General features: G+C 37.7%; 1 protein-coding gene across 1 annotated transcript in view; it reads right to left on the bottom strand.

Annotated features, from left to right (window-relative positions):
- NIBAN1 (niban apoptosis regulator 1) overlaps positions 1 to 9503 on the bottom strand; it is a 90956-nt gene extending 81453 nt beyond the window's left edge. Inside the window, exon 1 of the mRNA XM_020795107.3 lies at positions 9219 to 9503. Coding sequence (XP_020650766.3) covers positions 9219 to 9273 — 55 coding nt within the window. The 5' untranslated portion in view covers positions 9274 to 9503. The remainder of the gene's footprint in view (positions 1 to 9218) is intronic.
- Between the last annotated feature and the right edge of the window lie 5845 nt (positions 9504 to 15348).

Here is a 15348-nt window from a genome sequence, read left to right as displayed (position 1 = left end):
ACAGAGATTGAAAAAAAGATTATAAAGATTCTAAAAGGTGGAGAATGGATAATAACATATCCATTACCAGAGGTAATAGAAAAGATAAATAAGGAATGGTTAGAACTATGGACAATAAATGAAGCAGAAGGTGCTAAATTAGGCCTGTTGTGGGACACAATGAAAGCAATCATAAGAGGAATAACAATAAGGAAATCCTGTAAATTAAAAAAAATTAAGAAGAGAAATGTAAAAAAATTGGAAGAAGACCGGAAAAATCTAGAAACAGGTTTTTTTTTAGAAAGAGATAGAAGAATTCTACTAGAAATTCAGGCTAAGAGAAAGGAACTAGATAACTTAGAAATAGAGAAAGACCAGAGACATCTGATGTATTTAAAGAAACATTTTTTGAATTTACTAACAAACATTCAAAATTATTAGCTAGAATGTGTAAAAAAATAAAACAGCAAAAAACTCAGGGATAATTAAAGATAGAACAGGTAAGAATTGTAATATAATGAAAGATAAACTGAAGATTTTTCATGTATTTTTAAAGAAATTATATAAAGGAAATAATGTAATGAAATAAAATATAGAAAATTATATAAATTTAAAAATTTAATTATTAGAAGATGATAAAAGAATATTAGAAGAAGAGATTAAAGAACAAGAAATTGCTGAAGTTATTAATACATTGAAAAATGGTAAAACACCAGGCCCTGATGGATTGGGTCCAGAATATTACAAGAATTTTAGTTCCATTTTGATACCTAAGTTAAAAATGTTTTATAATAAAATAATAGAAGGAGAGGCAATACCTGCTTCTTGGAAGCATTCATTAACGATTCTTATGTTAAAACCCAATAAGGATAAAACAGATCCAGGATCTTATAGACCCATATCTCTAATAAATCAAAATGCTAAGAGTTTTACTGCTATATTAGCAAGTAGATTAAATAGATTTATAACAAATTATATTAAGGAAGACCAGTGTGGTTTCATTAAGGGTAGACAAACTGATAATTTAACTAGACAAGTTTTGAACATTATATATGAGATAGAAAAGAAAAAAAAAACAACTGTTCTATCATTGGACATATTTAAAGCTTTTGATCGTGTTGAATGGCCAACATTAAAACTTATAAGGGGTTGGGGATTTGGCAAAAAATTTAGAGGGGTAATAGATCAATTATATTCAGATAATACTTCAGAAGTAATAGTTAATGATGGTTTAACAGAACAGATTATCTAGGCTGAGGTATGAGACAAGGCTGTCCACTTTCATCAATATAGCTTTGTATGGTTATAGAATTGTTAGCTAATGCAATAGGAAATGATGAGTTAATTAAAGGATTAGGAAAAATGATACAATTAAGATTAATTTATTTGCTGATGATTCATTATTAACTATCAAAAACCCATTAGACAGTATGGATAATATTAAAAGCATTTAGAAAAATTTGGGGAAATAACAGGATAAATTATTAATTGGCAAAAATCACAAATAATGATGTTTAATTATAATATACAGGAACAAAAATGTTTGTGAATAAATATAGTTTTAAAATGTGTAATCATCTTAAATATTTAGGTATAAATTTAGTTAGAATGACTCATAAATTAAAGGAGAAAAATTGTAATAAACTAAAAAATGATATTAAAGATACATTGCAAGAATAGTCTAAATTGAAATTATCATGGTTTGGGAGAATCGCCATAATTAAAATGAAAATATTACCAAAAATTACCTTCTTAGTTCGGATGCTCCCAATACAACTAGAAGAAGAAGATTTTAAGTACTGGCAGGTAAAAATTAATGGATTTTGTAATCAAGGTAAAAAATCTAGAATAAATAAAAGATATTGTTATAAGTCCCAAAAAAAGGAGGTTTAGGTATGCCTAATGTAAAAAATTACTATATAGCAAATCAACTAAGATTTATTGGAGACATTATATACAATATAGTGGACCCTCGTTTTACGGAATTAATCTGTATTAAAACGGTGGCTGCAGGTCAAAAAGTCTGTAGGTCGAGGCTCCATTGACCTACAATGCATTGAAAACCGATTAATCTGTAACCGGCCATTTTTGTTCCATTTTGGGTTTTTTTCCGGTCTGTAGGTTGATTCTCCGGCTGCAAGTCAAACCTAAATTTTGTGGTCAGAGAAGTCTGTAACTTGAAAAGTCTCTAAGTGGAGCCCTCTGTAAGTCGAGGGTCCACTGTAAAGAAAAATTAATTTGGTGGGATATGGAGTCAGAAATAAATGGGAATGCTGAAAGATACTTGTTTAATGTAGTAAAGAGAAATATAATAAATCACATGAAAACCCCCTTTTAAAGAAATATGTTGAATAAATATAACGAGAGGTTGTGTCCCTCAACATCACCATTAAAATTAGTGACTGAAATAGAAAGTTGTCCTACAAATTTAAAGGGTTTAGTAGAACTGTTTAAGGATAAAAGTGTTGCAAGATTGAAGGACTGGATGAGTAAAATGAGATTGAAGGAGTTGATTATGGTTAAACTTCAAACTAACAAACTATCATGGTAAATTTTATTCAGTTAGACACTTGGACAAATGATTGGTTGAAAACTTTCTTTAAATGTAGAGAATGCACTAAGTACGAACAATTTCTGTCATCACAGGAAGACATGCAGAAAGAAGCTTTGATGAAGGGAGTAATAAGTAGAATATATAATATAATTTTGTAACAAGAGGAAAAAGAATGGGGAACAGAGAAATTAACAGTTTGAAATTAATTTGGGAAAATGATTTAAAGACAGAAATTAAACAGAGGATTGGATAAAAATGTGGAGGGTGAGAGTTTTAAGGTCAATGTCGATAAGAATAAAGGAAAATTTCTTCAAAATCTGTTTAAGATGGTATTTGACTCCTGTAAAATTTAATATAATAAATTCAGCATACTCCAAAGCTTGTTGGAAAGTGATGAAGAAATTGGTATGTACTTTCATATATGGTGGGATTGCAAACTGGTTAAGAAATTTTGGAAACTGATTTTAAAGGAAATATGTGATATATTTGGTAAAGATATTGAATTTAATGCTAAAATTGCTTTATTGTCAATTTTTGATAAGATAGATTTTGATTATTACTCAAAGAAATTGATTACCAACTTTATAACAAGTGCTAGAATATTAATAGCTAGGTTTTGGAAAGACAAAAATGATATTAAATTAGAAGATTGGTATGGTGAAGTATGGGACATCACATTAAATGATAAGTTGATTATTGAGCTCAAGATGAAAAGAGGGGGAAAAGTTCCAATATTTTTATGCTATTTGAGGTAGATTTGTTTAATCTGTATTAGTGAAAGGAAAGGGGAAAGCCTCTAAGCAACAATCTATACAATTTTGGAAAGGAAGTTTGTAATAAAAATATTGTTCAATGGGGTCCCATGGGTATGGGGTGCATGGTAGAATTTAGTGTATTATGAGCACTATTATTTGTATTTTTGTGTTTTTTGCTTTGATTTTTTTTTTGTTTTTAAAATTAAAAAAGAGAGAGAGAAAATTAAATTACATCGAGTTCAGGTACAATTACATCCACGTAATTAAGAGTTTCTTTAAGATCGGATCCAACAGAATTTCACAGGACCACTTTTGAGTAGATGCACGGATTAGTACAAGTAATTGTTCGGAGAAGCTAGCTATCTTTGTTGGAGGTGCACTGCAGCAGAATGAAAAGCTAGCATGTGCTGACTGTAGCAAAAATTCTTTCATTTTCTTCATATGGGTCAGTTTGGTAATTTTGCTAGCATTATGCAGTTCAAATCTTTACTTAAGGGCAAGAGGGCCAGTAGCGCATCTTATCTGGTTTTATTTTCTGTTACTTTCCTGCTTTCTTCTAGTCTAGTTCTTTATCTGGACCTGCATCTTCTTCTCTAGCTCTACTATTTCCTACATAGGTTTTGCCCCCACATATGTTCTGTCAGGTTGTTATCTAAAGGAGATATTCTTGCTAAAAGCTCTGCTGGATTTAGAGAGTGTGTGTGGCAAAGAGGAAGGCCAAACAAAAAAGCTAGTGGGATAGCAATGTATAGTAAGAGGTGTCCTTTCCTGGTGCTACAGAAACCCTTAAGAAATAAGTGCCATATCAGGGTGAAAATTTTTTAACCCTACACCAAGTTGAATTAAATCAAACCCCCTTTCTCCACATGACAGTATTTCATTTCCAGTACTTGGCCATGTAACTGTCTTGTACTATTCCACAGAAGAGTGGGACACATGAAGACAAGAATGAGTTATTTGGACGCATCTGTGCGAAACTTGTTTGTGGCTATTTGACCCTATCATGTACATGTCCGCAAGGATTTGGATTGCACTTGATGGCTACTCTCCAATATAGAAATCATAGCATGGGGCAGAACATGAACAGGTATTTTTATGAACTGATGGTTACTGTGGCAGAACCCCCACGTCATGCCTGTCCATCATGGGGAGCTCAAGGGCAGGAGCCTATGATAGGACAGGAGGGGCGGAACCAAGAAGAACAGTTGGACAATTAGTTAGACAGTTAGAGAGGAGAGTTGGAGAAAAGAGGTTGGAGATAGGGAATTGAGGAGAGAGAGTTAGGAGATTGAATTGAGAAAGTTAAGACAGAAATTGGAAAGCTGGAATGCTAGAGAGAATAGGAAAGAGTTCAAATGCATAGAGAATAAATTGATAGTCAAAGAATATTGTAAAAAGTGAATAAGAACACATAGAAAGCAAAGTGAAATCAAATGATATTTACTCAGTGAGCTTAAACATCTGTGATTTTCTCCTGTGATTTGCATAACAACTATAAGATCAATAAATTTGTTGTATTGGCAGCACCTGTCTAAGATCCATCTATTTGGTATTGAGGGAATAATACCTGGTGGCAGCATGAAGTGAGGAAACGCATCCAGAGGGTGGACTTGTGTTTAGGGAAAATAAACAAAGGACACTGGGTGGATACGACAGTTACCATTACAGTTGCAATTTTATAAAGCAACTTTTTGCTTCTCCATTTTTAAAAAGTAATTCAAATAATCACTTCTTAGTTACTTGTTTTTTAAAAAAGTCATTCAAATGATACAAACTTGTGGTACAGATCGCCCATTAGTAATGAGGCCACATTATCTTTGTAATTGCAAAAGTAACAAAAACAGTTATAATTAACACAGCAAAATTATTTTTCATTGTGTTAAATAATAAAAGTCAGACTATCAAGTCTTTCTGAGTAGCAGCTAAATATGGGCTGTCAAATACATTGTGCACATTTTTACACAAACATTTACAGTACTTTTCATTGATAAAAATGTTGAAGCCATTCACAGAAGTAAAACCAATGAATCAAATTATAAAATGAAACAGTGAAGTATGTCATTAAAATCACTAGAGGTGGTAGCAAAGGGAAATGCCTGAGCAAAGAAGTTATGTCTTCAGTTGTTAGCAGAAACATTCCACATCAGCAGTTTGCCTGATTTAAGTGGAGAGATCAGTTAAAGCACTTTGGAATCTCACTGAATTCAAAGACAATGGTGTTAGCATGTATTTAAATATGCAATCTAAAATTTACATAGGGCCTGAAAGACAGGTTTGCAACCTGTGATTTAAAGTCAGTTTCACATATTATATGTTCCCTGTAATAGGACTTGTCCCTTATTTCTCCTGGCACTGATCTATTTGTCTGTATGTTATGGTTGCACGCAAGCATGTGTGCACTGTAAACAGCAGCACAGGAACAAAAAAGGGACAACGAATAACTAAAAAAAAAGAACCTGATTTAAGTTATCAAAAATTCTGTCTGCCTGGATAGCCTTTGTCTTTGGCAAAAGAATGTTGCTTCTATAAGCAAAGTGGAAAATGTGACGGTATACAATGTTCAGTCTTTTAAGATCACCTTTCTTTTTTTTAAAGTAAGTTTCTATACTGTGTGGTTGTAAAGTGATACTTAAAAGTGAAGTCCCAAAATTTTGAGCAATTATTAACTTCCAGTGTTTGAGACAAGAGTTTCATTGCCCGGCACTTTGTATAACTGACCTCAACTCTCCTCTCCAGCCATTGAAGTCAACAGTCACCATGTCTTGGTCACTGACTAAACAAACCAATAAAGATCCTTGAGTCAACTATGATATACTTTCTTCCATTGTGATAACTGTCTATTTTACTCTTATCCTTCATTTTTTGTCATTTAATTACTTAGTGGCTGGAATCTGTTAGTTCAACTGTGTACACATACTACTGATGATTTTGTCAACTATGGTCTTTTATTTTTAAATAAAACTCTCCTTCTCCCCTCCTCCCCCTCCCTGGTCCTGTGGTTCTCAAGGGATACTTTTCGTTCCTGGGGAAGCTTTTGGGAGCTGAACCTTATTGTTCCCAGGATGAAGACTGGCTGGGGCTCCTCCTCCTCCCAGTTCTGAGATGCTCAAAGGCTTCCCGAGGATGAAAGGGAGCCTTGTGGGAGGAGGTTTACTTAAAGATAAAAAGCTGCAGGTGATGACTCCATCAGCACCGGGTGCTGTCCCAACAGCATTCTGATTGCTAAGTGATAAAAGCACCCTTGACTGCTGAACCTAACCTCAGAAGTGTTTCATGAGGGGCTTTGTTAAAAAAAAAAATAAATAAATAAAAGAAAGAAAAATGTGGACCTCAAATATAGAGTGCCTACCAGAAAAACTCTCTTCACGTCCTTGTCTGACTTTCTGAAATCTAAAAGACTGATGAGACTTCAAGGCTCCCTTTTCATAAGCCATGCTTATTCTTCTATAGCCTTGTTCTTCTATATGTTCTATATGTTAAATAATGCTCTCTAATAGAGATGGGGGTATTTGTATTCGTATACGAATACCCCCGCACAGGTGGAGATAACGAGGATCCGCTCACCAATGCGCTAATGCTGTGGGCTCCGCGCACCTACCCTATCGCACCGGAGATTGTGATCACCAAGCCACTCTTTGACCTGCCAGAGAGGCTTGTCATCCCACCTCTCGCCAGGAGTGGCTCAGTGATTGCAATCTCCGGCATGATAGGGTGGCAGCGCGGACCTCGCAGCATTAGCGCATCGGTGAGTGGACTGTCTGGCCCCATGGTGCAGGACCCTCATTATCCCCACCGCTGTGGGGGTATTCGTATATAGATACTTCCATTTCTAATCATGTTTTTCTTGAAATTAAGAAAGACAGAAATTAAGAGATTTTAAAAATAAAATTAAGAAAATCAGACATTAAACTAAGTGACCCATAATCTCCTGGTCCCTTCTGGATCTCTTCTTTAAAACTCATATTTTGGTGAGTACCTGCCTATCCTTCAGTATGGAGGCTAGTTTCAGTGATGACCCATGCAATTTAGGTCAGCATTTTCACATGCTAGTTCCCAAAATGCTTTCAGATACATGTGTGCAGATCCAGTCATGTACCCCTAAAACTTTGCCTTTTGTCACTTCCATTTGATTCAGTTCTTTGAAAACCTCTCTGAAAAATTCATGCTCTCTCTCAGCAATTCCCCTATCTCACTACATCCTTACTAAGTGATCTAAACCTAACGTGTTTCAAGGAAATGCCATGATCCTCAAATCTGTGTTTTTCCATTCATGTTATTGCTAGCTTACCTTTGTTATGCCAGAGGTTGTGCTCCTCTTTGTTTTCTCCTATGAGCAAGGAAAGCCTTCTTGCCTTTTGCAATTTTCTTGACACTTCCGATTAGCCCTGCTGACATCTTGTCAGACTTGTTTGTTACTTGCATAATCCATAGTGTACATTCTAGCTGCGCTTCTAATACTATGGTTTTAACTACTAGTCAGTCTGAAAAGATTTGACATTCTACACTCTCCCTTTCAACTCTTCCCTTTTCTACTCACTTTTGCAAAGTTTCCTCTTTTGAAAAAAAAAAGGTTGATCATTATTCTAAGCCTTAAGGACAATTTTTTACTTACAGGTACAGTATGTATATGTGTCTGTCTCTGTGGGTTGGATCCATTATACCCATGGAAATAAACAGGACTTAAATCACATTGACATCAGTGGGTCAACTCTAACCAGCCTTAACTGTAAACTGCTCCAATTCTTTCCTCGCCTTGTACTCTAACTTTGCCAGAATTTGGTTTATTTTTCTTTGTCTCTTTTAGGCACAGTTCACTGTCTAGCACAGAATAATGAATTACCATATTGTGGGGTGTCTGTGTATTAGTCTTCTGCAAGAGGGGAGACCTCTTCTATTTGCAGTATACAGTTTTTATAAGTATGCGCATTTTGAAAAAAATATTGTGGATGGATTTCTAATGCTCCAAAATGTAACTAACAGCCTGGGCCTTCTGGCTAAGATCAAGTGTAGTAACAGACTCATGTAACTGATTGACAAAAAAGGTTGGAGCCCCAAGACTTTTAGTTGTCACTCCTTACAAGTGACTGTAAACAAGTGAGCACCCTATCTACGTATACAGTATGTATGGAGGGAGAAGAAGTGGACAGTAGTCCCCTAACCTGCAGGTGTTTATGCACCTGTATTCCCACATGAGGCATCAGACAAGGGAACCCCCTGCCTCTTGTTCTTGCCTGCAGTCACCACGGAGCCAGCCCAAATCCGCCCTGCCGCCCGATCTTGCCCACGTGTAGCACGAAACGACTCCCACCGAACACAGCAGGGCTCAGACCCTGCGGGGTCCTGTCCTGTCCTGTCAGGAATCTCCTTCCGCATGTGTGTATTACTCGTGTGTAAACTTATTCGGGTCACCTTTCCGCACGAAGACCTCAGAGCAGCGGCGGCTATAAGCCACGAGCCCGAAAAAGTAAAAGGAAGCCTGGACAGCCCTAAAGAATCTTCACCGGGTGGGCTTTGGAGGGGGTGGGTGGGTCAGAGCGACACGTCCCTTCCTGAATCCGCAGTCACTTCTGTTGTCTAGTGTGTAGATGAGGCCAGATCCGGCCTTCATCTGGAATGACTGAGAATTAGGGAAGGCTGGAAAGGGACGCGTCCATCTGAACCAAAGAACTCCGTACGCGATGCCTCCTCCTCTAGTCGTGGCCAGCCTGAAGGGTCCAACCGTGGCACGCGCCTTCTCCCAGTTAGTTCGGAGCAACACCCCACGCGCCCAAATTTCTCGGGGCTTTATTGCCGACCAGTGCCTGCGCCCTCGCAGCCCCCTTTCCCACGCTTGGATGGAAGCCGAAGGGCTTTTTCTGCGAGGGTCCCTCGCCTGGGAATCGCACTCTCGTGCAAATGCCGTCGCTTCCCCGCCCCCTCGTGCGCTTTACCTCGGATATAGGTGCACTTGCTCTCGTCGAGCAAGCTGGATCCAGAGCCCCCCATCGCGCTGGTGGCGGTCGGAGCAAAAGCGGCGGCGGCGGGCAGCGGCTGCGGCCGAGGAAAAGCGGGAGAGCCGAGGGATGCCCCCTGATACACCCCACCCTGGTTGAGGGAGCTGCCGGAGCTGTGAAGTTCGAGGGAGTCAGTCGACCTCTCCTCCCGCCGCTCTCGCTCTGTGAGGCGGCGACTCCGCGGCCGGCGGTTCTTTTCCCCTCTCTGAATTTCCCCCTCTACAGCTCAAATGTAAAACTTCCTCAGCTCAGCTCGAGGGCGCCGCCCTCGCAGGCGCCTCCTTCCCCTCTCCTCCTGGCCAAGGGGCGGCCGGCGGGGAAGAGAGCATCAATAAATAGGCCGTCCCGCTCCGGCAGACGCGTCCCGCACCATTTCCCTCACAGCTCTCCCGTGTTGGGCTGCGGCCTCTCGTTCTCCCTCTCCCGACTCACACCATTTCTCACTTTCTTCTCTCCTGTTTATGCTATTCAAAGACATCTGACTAAAATCCACAGCTGCCCACACAGAACAACATGTGTGTGTGTGTGCGTGCGAGTGTGCAGTGTCTTCCTCTTTCACAGTGAAGATGCCTATCCAAGCTGCCAGCTTTAACTTCACGTTGTCTTTTATTTTGTTATTCATGTCCTCTCTTTCTTGAAAGGAAGCATGATGACACTTCAGGATGCAAATAGGAGCCTCCTCTCCATTTTTACCTCCACGACAACCCTTCTGTTTAACCCGAGGGAGTGACTGGCTCAATGCCACCCAGTTTTCATGGCTAAATGGGAATCTGAATCTTTCTTCTTTCTTTCTTTTATTGAATTTATACTCTGTGAATCCAAATCCCTCAAGCTGAATCTAGTTTTCCATGCTAGGCAGAAGGCTAGTTCCACTGGGCAAAGAGGCAAGATGCCCGTGGTGTGCCCAAAGAAAAATAGCCTGCTGAGAAAAGAGAGGTCTATCAGTTTTCCACTGCTGCCTGGCTGTGCATTTTGTGCAGAACTGGTGTATATGCATCCTTCGGTCTTGAGAGACTATGGTAACATGCTCTGAATAGAGGTCTTGGAACAATGTCTGGTGTGGCTGAGAAGGCCAATTTGAGAGTGACAATCCCTTCCACACTGAAGACAAATACAATCGGTCCCCTGTACAGCTCCCTGATTTTGCAGGCTTTGGGACTGCCTCTTTGCCTCGGTCTGCTGAACGAGTGTCTCTTCAAATTGGGAGAGGCCATGCTGCACTGCCTGCCACCAGACTGAATGCTCAGATGTCAAAGTTTCCCATTTGTTGAAGTCCATTCCTAAAGCCTTCGGATACCACTTGCAGATATCCTTGTATTGCAGCTGTGGTCTCCCTCTGGGGTGCTTTACCTGCACTAATTCTCCATACAGGAAATCTTCCATCCGTCAGCCATTCCCATGACATGCCCAAGCCAAAGTAGACATTGCTGTTTCCGTAATGTATACATGCTAAAAATTCCAGCTCATTCTAGGACTACTCTATTTGGAACTTTGTTCTGTTAGGTGATACCAAAAATGCATTGGAGACAATGCATATAGAACATGTTCAACTTCCTCTCCTGCCGTGCACAAAGGGTCCAGGACTCACTGCAGTACAGGAGTGTGCTCAGGACACAGGCTCTATAGACCTGGATCTTAGTATATGCTGTTAGCTTCTTATTGAGCCATACTCTCTTTGTGAGTCTAGAGAACAGCTGCTTTGCCAATGCATTTATCCAGCTCGACATTTAGGGAGAGTGTCAGAGATCGTTGAGTCAAGGTACACAAAGTCATGAACAACCTCCAATTCTTGTGTAGAGATGGTAATAGAGGGAGGTAAATCCACGCCCTGGCACATGTCTTGTGTTTTCTTCAGGCTGATTGTTAATCCAAAGTCTTGGCAGGCCTTACTAAAACGAATCATAAGTTGCTGCAGAACTGGTAAAACCTAAGAAAATAAAGCTACATTCAAATAACTTTTATTTAGAACAAAGAACACCGAATCTAAAAATTGAAAAGAAAATATACCCCAAAGTTAATTAATGGAGGTTCATTATTATCATTAGTACCCCAAAGAGCTTTCGGTATCTGGCTGCAGAACCAGAGGTTGGGAGTTTGATTCTTCATTGTGCCTCCTGGGAGAAGTCACAGGATGCACTCCTCAGAAGGGAATGGTAAAGTATTTCTGTGTATTCTGTACTTAAAAAACCCTGAAAAGAGTCACCATAAGTCAGAACTGATTTGACAGCACATAATAATAATAATAATAATAATAATAATAATAATAATAATAATAATAATAATAATAATAATAATAATAATAATAATAATAATAATAATAATTTTTTTGTTATGTAGAGGTGCGTTCGTACATTGAAACATTAGTTCCCATAGGAACTAATGCAAAGCTGGTTAATACGTACTCTACCACTAGGGGGAGAACTTTTTTTAACCTAAGATGACCTAAGGTTAAAAAAAGAGCAGGAAAGTTTTTTTTTCCTGTTCTTATCTTGGATTTTTGTTCTCAAGTAGAAGCAAAATTTAGCAAATGGAGCTGTTCTTAAGTGGAATTGTTCTTAAGTAGGGACGTTCTTAAGTAGAGACCCCACTGTACTTCTTGCTAGAAGAGGGCTGTTTTTTTGTTTTGTTTTTTTTTTTTGCAATGGGAAGGGGGAGGGGAGGACTGCAGGATCAGAGTGAGAGTGAGAGAGAGAGAGGGGGACTGAGGGTAAAGAGGCAAGGATGGAGGGACGGAGGGAGCTGTGGCTCATCAAGCAGCATTTTTTCACTCATCACAGACAAGTGGACTTTTCAAGCCCTGTACTGTATGTATAAATACTTAACTGAAAACTCCTTATACCCAACTGAGCAGAAAGGAAATTTTAAAAAGTGAAGAGGCAGAAAATATTAGCTGCTTATGGATAAAATTATCCTGAATAATGCAAAAAGGCAAAAAACAAACCTTAACATGGCCTGGATATACCAGAAAAAGGCATTTGACTCATTGACACACAGCTGATTAACACCTACCTAAAAATGTTTGGAATTAGTAAAAACATTCAAGAAAAATATGAAAAAAATGGAAAACTCTCTTAATGGCCCATGGTGAAGAAATTGGGGAAGTTAGCATCAGAAGAGGAATATTTCAGGAGGATTCTTTGTCACCACTGCTGCTTCACATCTCACTAATCCCCATGTCAATAATTTTAAGTAAAACTGGATTGGGTGACCATATTTCACAACAAGCAGGAAAAATCAATTATCTCTTATACATGGATGACCTAAAACTAAATGGATGACCTATGTAAAAAGTCCCCCAGAGATAAAATCACTGCTAAACACATGGACAACAGCTGAGAAATACTGGTAGAAAGCATTATCATAATTCAACATGGGCATGGCTAAAACTGGGGACCCTTAAGAAAGAAACTGAAGGCTTGATTTTTGCTGCAGAAGAACAAGCACTCCAAATCAATATGATGAAAGCTAAGATCCGGGGAAGGGATGGAGTGACAGCAGCAAGAGGAGAGGAATCACCAGTGCTGTGGGAACCTCTGTGTAAACTCTGGGTCAGCAGACACCCCCCCCAGCAGTGGAAGGGGAGGGAAGTTCCACAGGAGAGTGGGCTTGCAGCGAAGGAGTGATGGAAAAACTCCAAATTCAGAGAGCAAATCTGTCTTCTTGAGAGCTTCCTTTCTGAAAGCATCTGGCTCGGGCGATGCCATGTATGGTGAATTAGCTGCCTAACTTTGCCAAGATGGGAAATGTGAAGAAGATTTTTACCTGACTACATGAACAGTGAGTAACTGACCTTTTAATCAGCATCAGTAAGCATAAATCAATTCACGCTGCTGACTTTAAAGCTGAGAAGAAATAAACAAAAGCAGCAAGGGAGTAATTTGTATCTCCATAACATTGGTAAATTTTTATCTGTGTCACACTTTAGAGAAAGAGAAACTAGTTAAAAGACACGGACGGAGAACACTTTCTCATCCCCCCCCCATCCTCCTTTGATGGCATAGACTATTATGCTATAAAATTTAGAGATTTAAGAAGCTTGGAGTTAAAGATAGTCCTTAATAATGGCACTTGGGGAGAATTCTGGTATTGATAGATTAAAAGGGGGAACCACCTCAAGTGGCCTTGCTGTGAGCTGCGAATGGTGGATTATAAATTAAAACAGCTCCTGGCTGAAGCTGGATTTACAATTGGATGTGTTAATTGATAGTCAGGGTCTGGACTGACTCATTTAACATGAAGATGGACTGATTAATGGTTTGACTGTTTTATGGCTCCTAACTGAATTAGACCTAGAGGAAAGGAAAAAAAGGAAAAAAAAAACTAGAGTTGGTGGATGTGGTGCAAATAGGAGAGAAAACAGAAGCAGGCTTGCTGAATTATAAGAATCAGTAGTGGAACATGTGAATTTATTAAAGCAGAACTCTTTTATTTCTCAGCAGAAACTGTTATTCTACAATAAATCTACAAGTCCATCAAAACTCACAATGGAAGACTTTTTAAAACTATATACAGGAGTTTTAAATGAACATTGTCAATCAACTTAATAATTACATTAAAACCTAGACCCTTGAAATTAAGGCAATACTCTCAGGACACAAAGAGGATATCCAGATGGAAGATTATATCACTAGAGGAGCAGAAGCAACAGAAAAAGAGACTTTAGAACTAAGACTGAAGGAAGATAAAATAACAGGCTTTTATGAGAGGAAGGTTCGGTTGGATGAGTTGGGGATTTATACTAATGAGAAGATTACAGTACTCCAAAAATGTATATTGGTTTGACAGATGAGAATTTAGAGAAGGAAAATGTGAAGGCAGTCAGGATGGAAGGGGTACAAAATCTTGGCTATAACTCAGACATATATGACTGGATTCGAATGTGGAATTATAATTATAGATGGATTAAATCAGTAAATTTGAGAGAAAATGTTTTAAAGATGTTCTATAGATGGCATTTCAAAACTGGCAAAAAGGGGTGTTAGAGATTAACGCAGGTTAAAATATTGTCAGCAACTTTGGCCTGTCCTTTGTATAGGTGGTGGATAAGTGAAGTAAAATGACTTGGACATTGAAAAAAAGATATTAGATAAGAAATTACATACGTATATACAACTTTTAAATTTAAAAGCCTCGTGCTCATTATAACATCAGAAATTGTTGATTTCAAAGATATATATAGAGACAGTAAACAGATGTGGTTATAAATGTTTATAGGTTAAAGATTTCAGCACTGCAGCATAAGATTATATTTTAGATATTGTGATAAAAAGATATTATATAATATCTTTTAAACTACAAAGGCTTGTGCTGATTATAACATTAGAAACTGTTGATTTGGAAGATATATAGACAGTAAACATATGTAGTTATAAATGTTTATAGTTATATGGTTGATCTGGGCTTAAAATGGGATAGATTGTTAGAGATATATGCGAATTTGAGAACTTACGTTAAAGAAAATTGAAAAATGTTTTTGATCGTGCCCAGAAATAAGTCAGAGTAGAGAATATAACATAGGTTAAGATTTTAGCACTGTAACACAATTATTCAGTCAGGATTACATTTTGGATATTGTATCATGGTAAACACTTCCCTGTGTGTTTTGTTTTGTATGTGTTGTCTGTCTGTTATATAATAAAATAAATATTATAAAAAAGAGCTAAGTCCCAATGTCAGCAAATGTCGACTCTGCCAAGAAAAAGATGAAACTGTGTCACACCTCATCTGTGAATGTCCAAAGATTACACAAACACATTACAAAATTAGACATGATAGAGTGGCAACGTTAGTGCACTGGTCATTATGCAAAAATATAACTTGCCAGCCTCCAAAAACCCATGGGAACATCAGGTAGAGAAGGTGTCAGAAAATGAGGAATAATAATAATAATAATAATAATAATAATAATAATAATAATAATAATAATAATAATAATAATAATAATAATAATAATAATAATAATAATAATAATAATAATTATTATTATTATTATTATTATTATTATTATTATTATTATTATTATTATTATTATTATTATTATTATTATTATTATTATTATTATTATTAT

This window comes from Pogona vitticeps, chromosome 4 (assembly GCF_051106095.1).
Source record: "Pogona vitticeps strain Pit_001003342236 chromosome 4, PviZW2.1, whole genome shotgun sequence".
Lineage (NCBI taxonomy): Eukaryota > Metazoa > Chordata > Lepidosauria > Squamata > Agamidae > Pogona > Pogona vitticeps.
The sequence above is the reverse complement of the archived record's forward strand: the minus strand, read 5'-3'. Positions and strand labels throughout refer to the sequence as shown.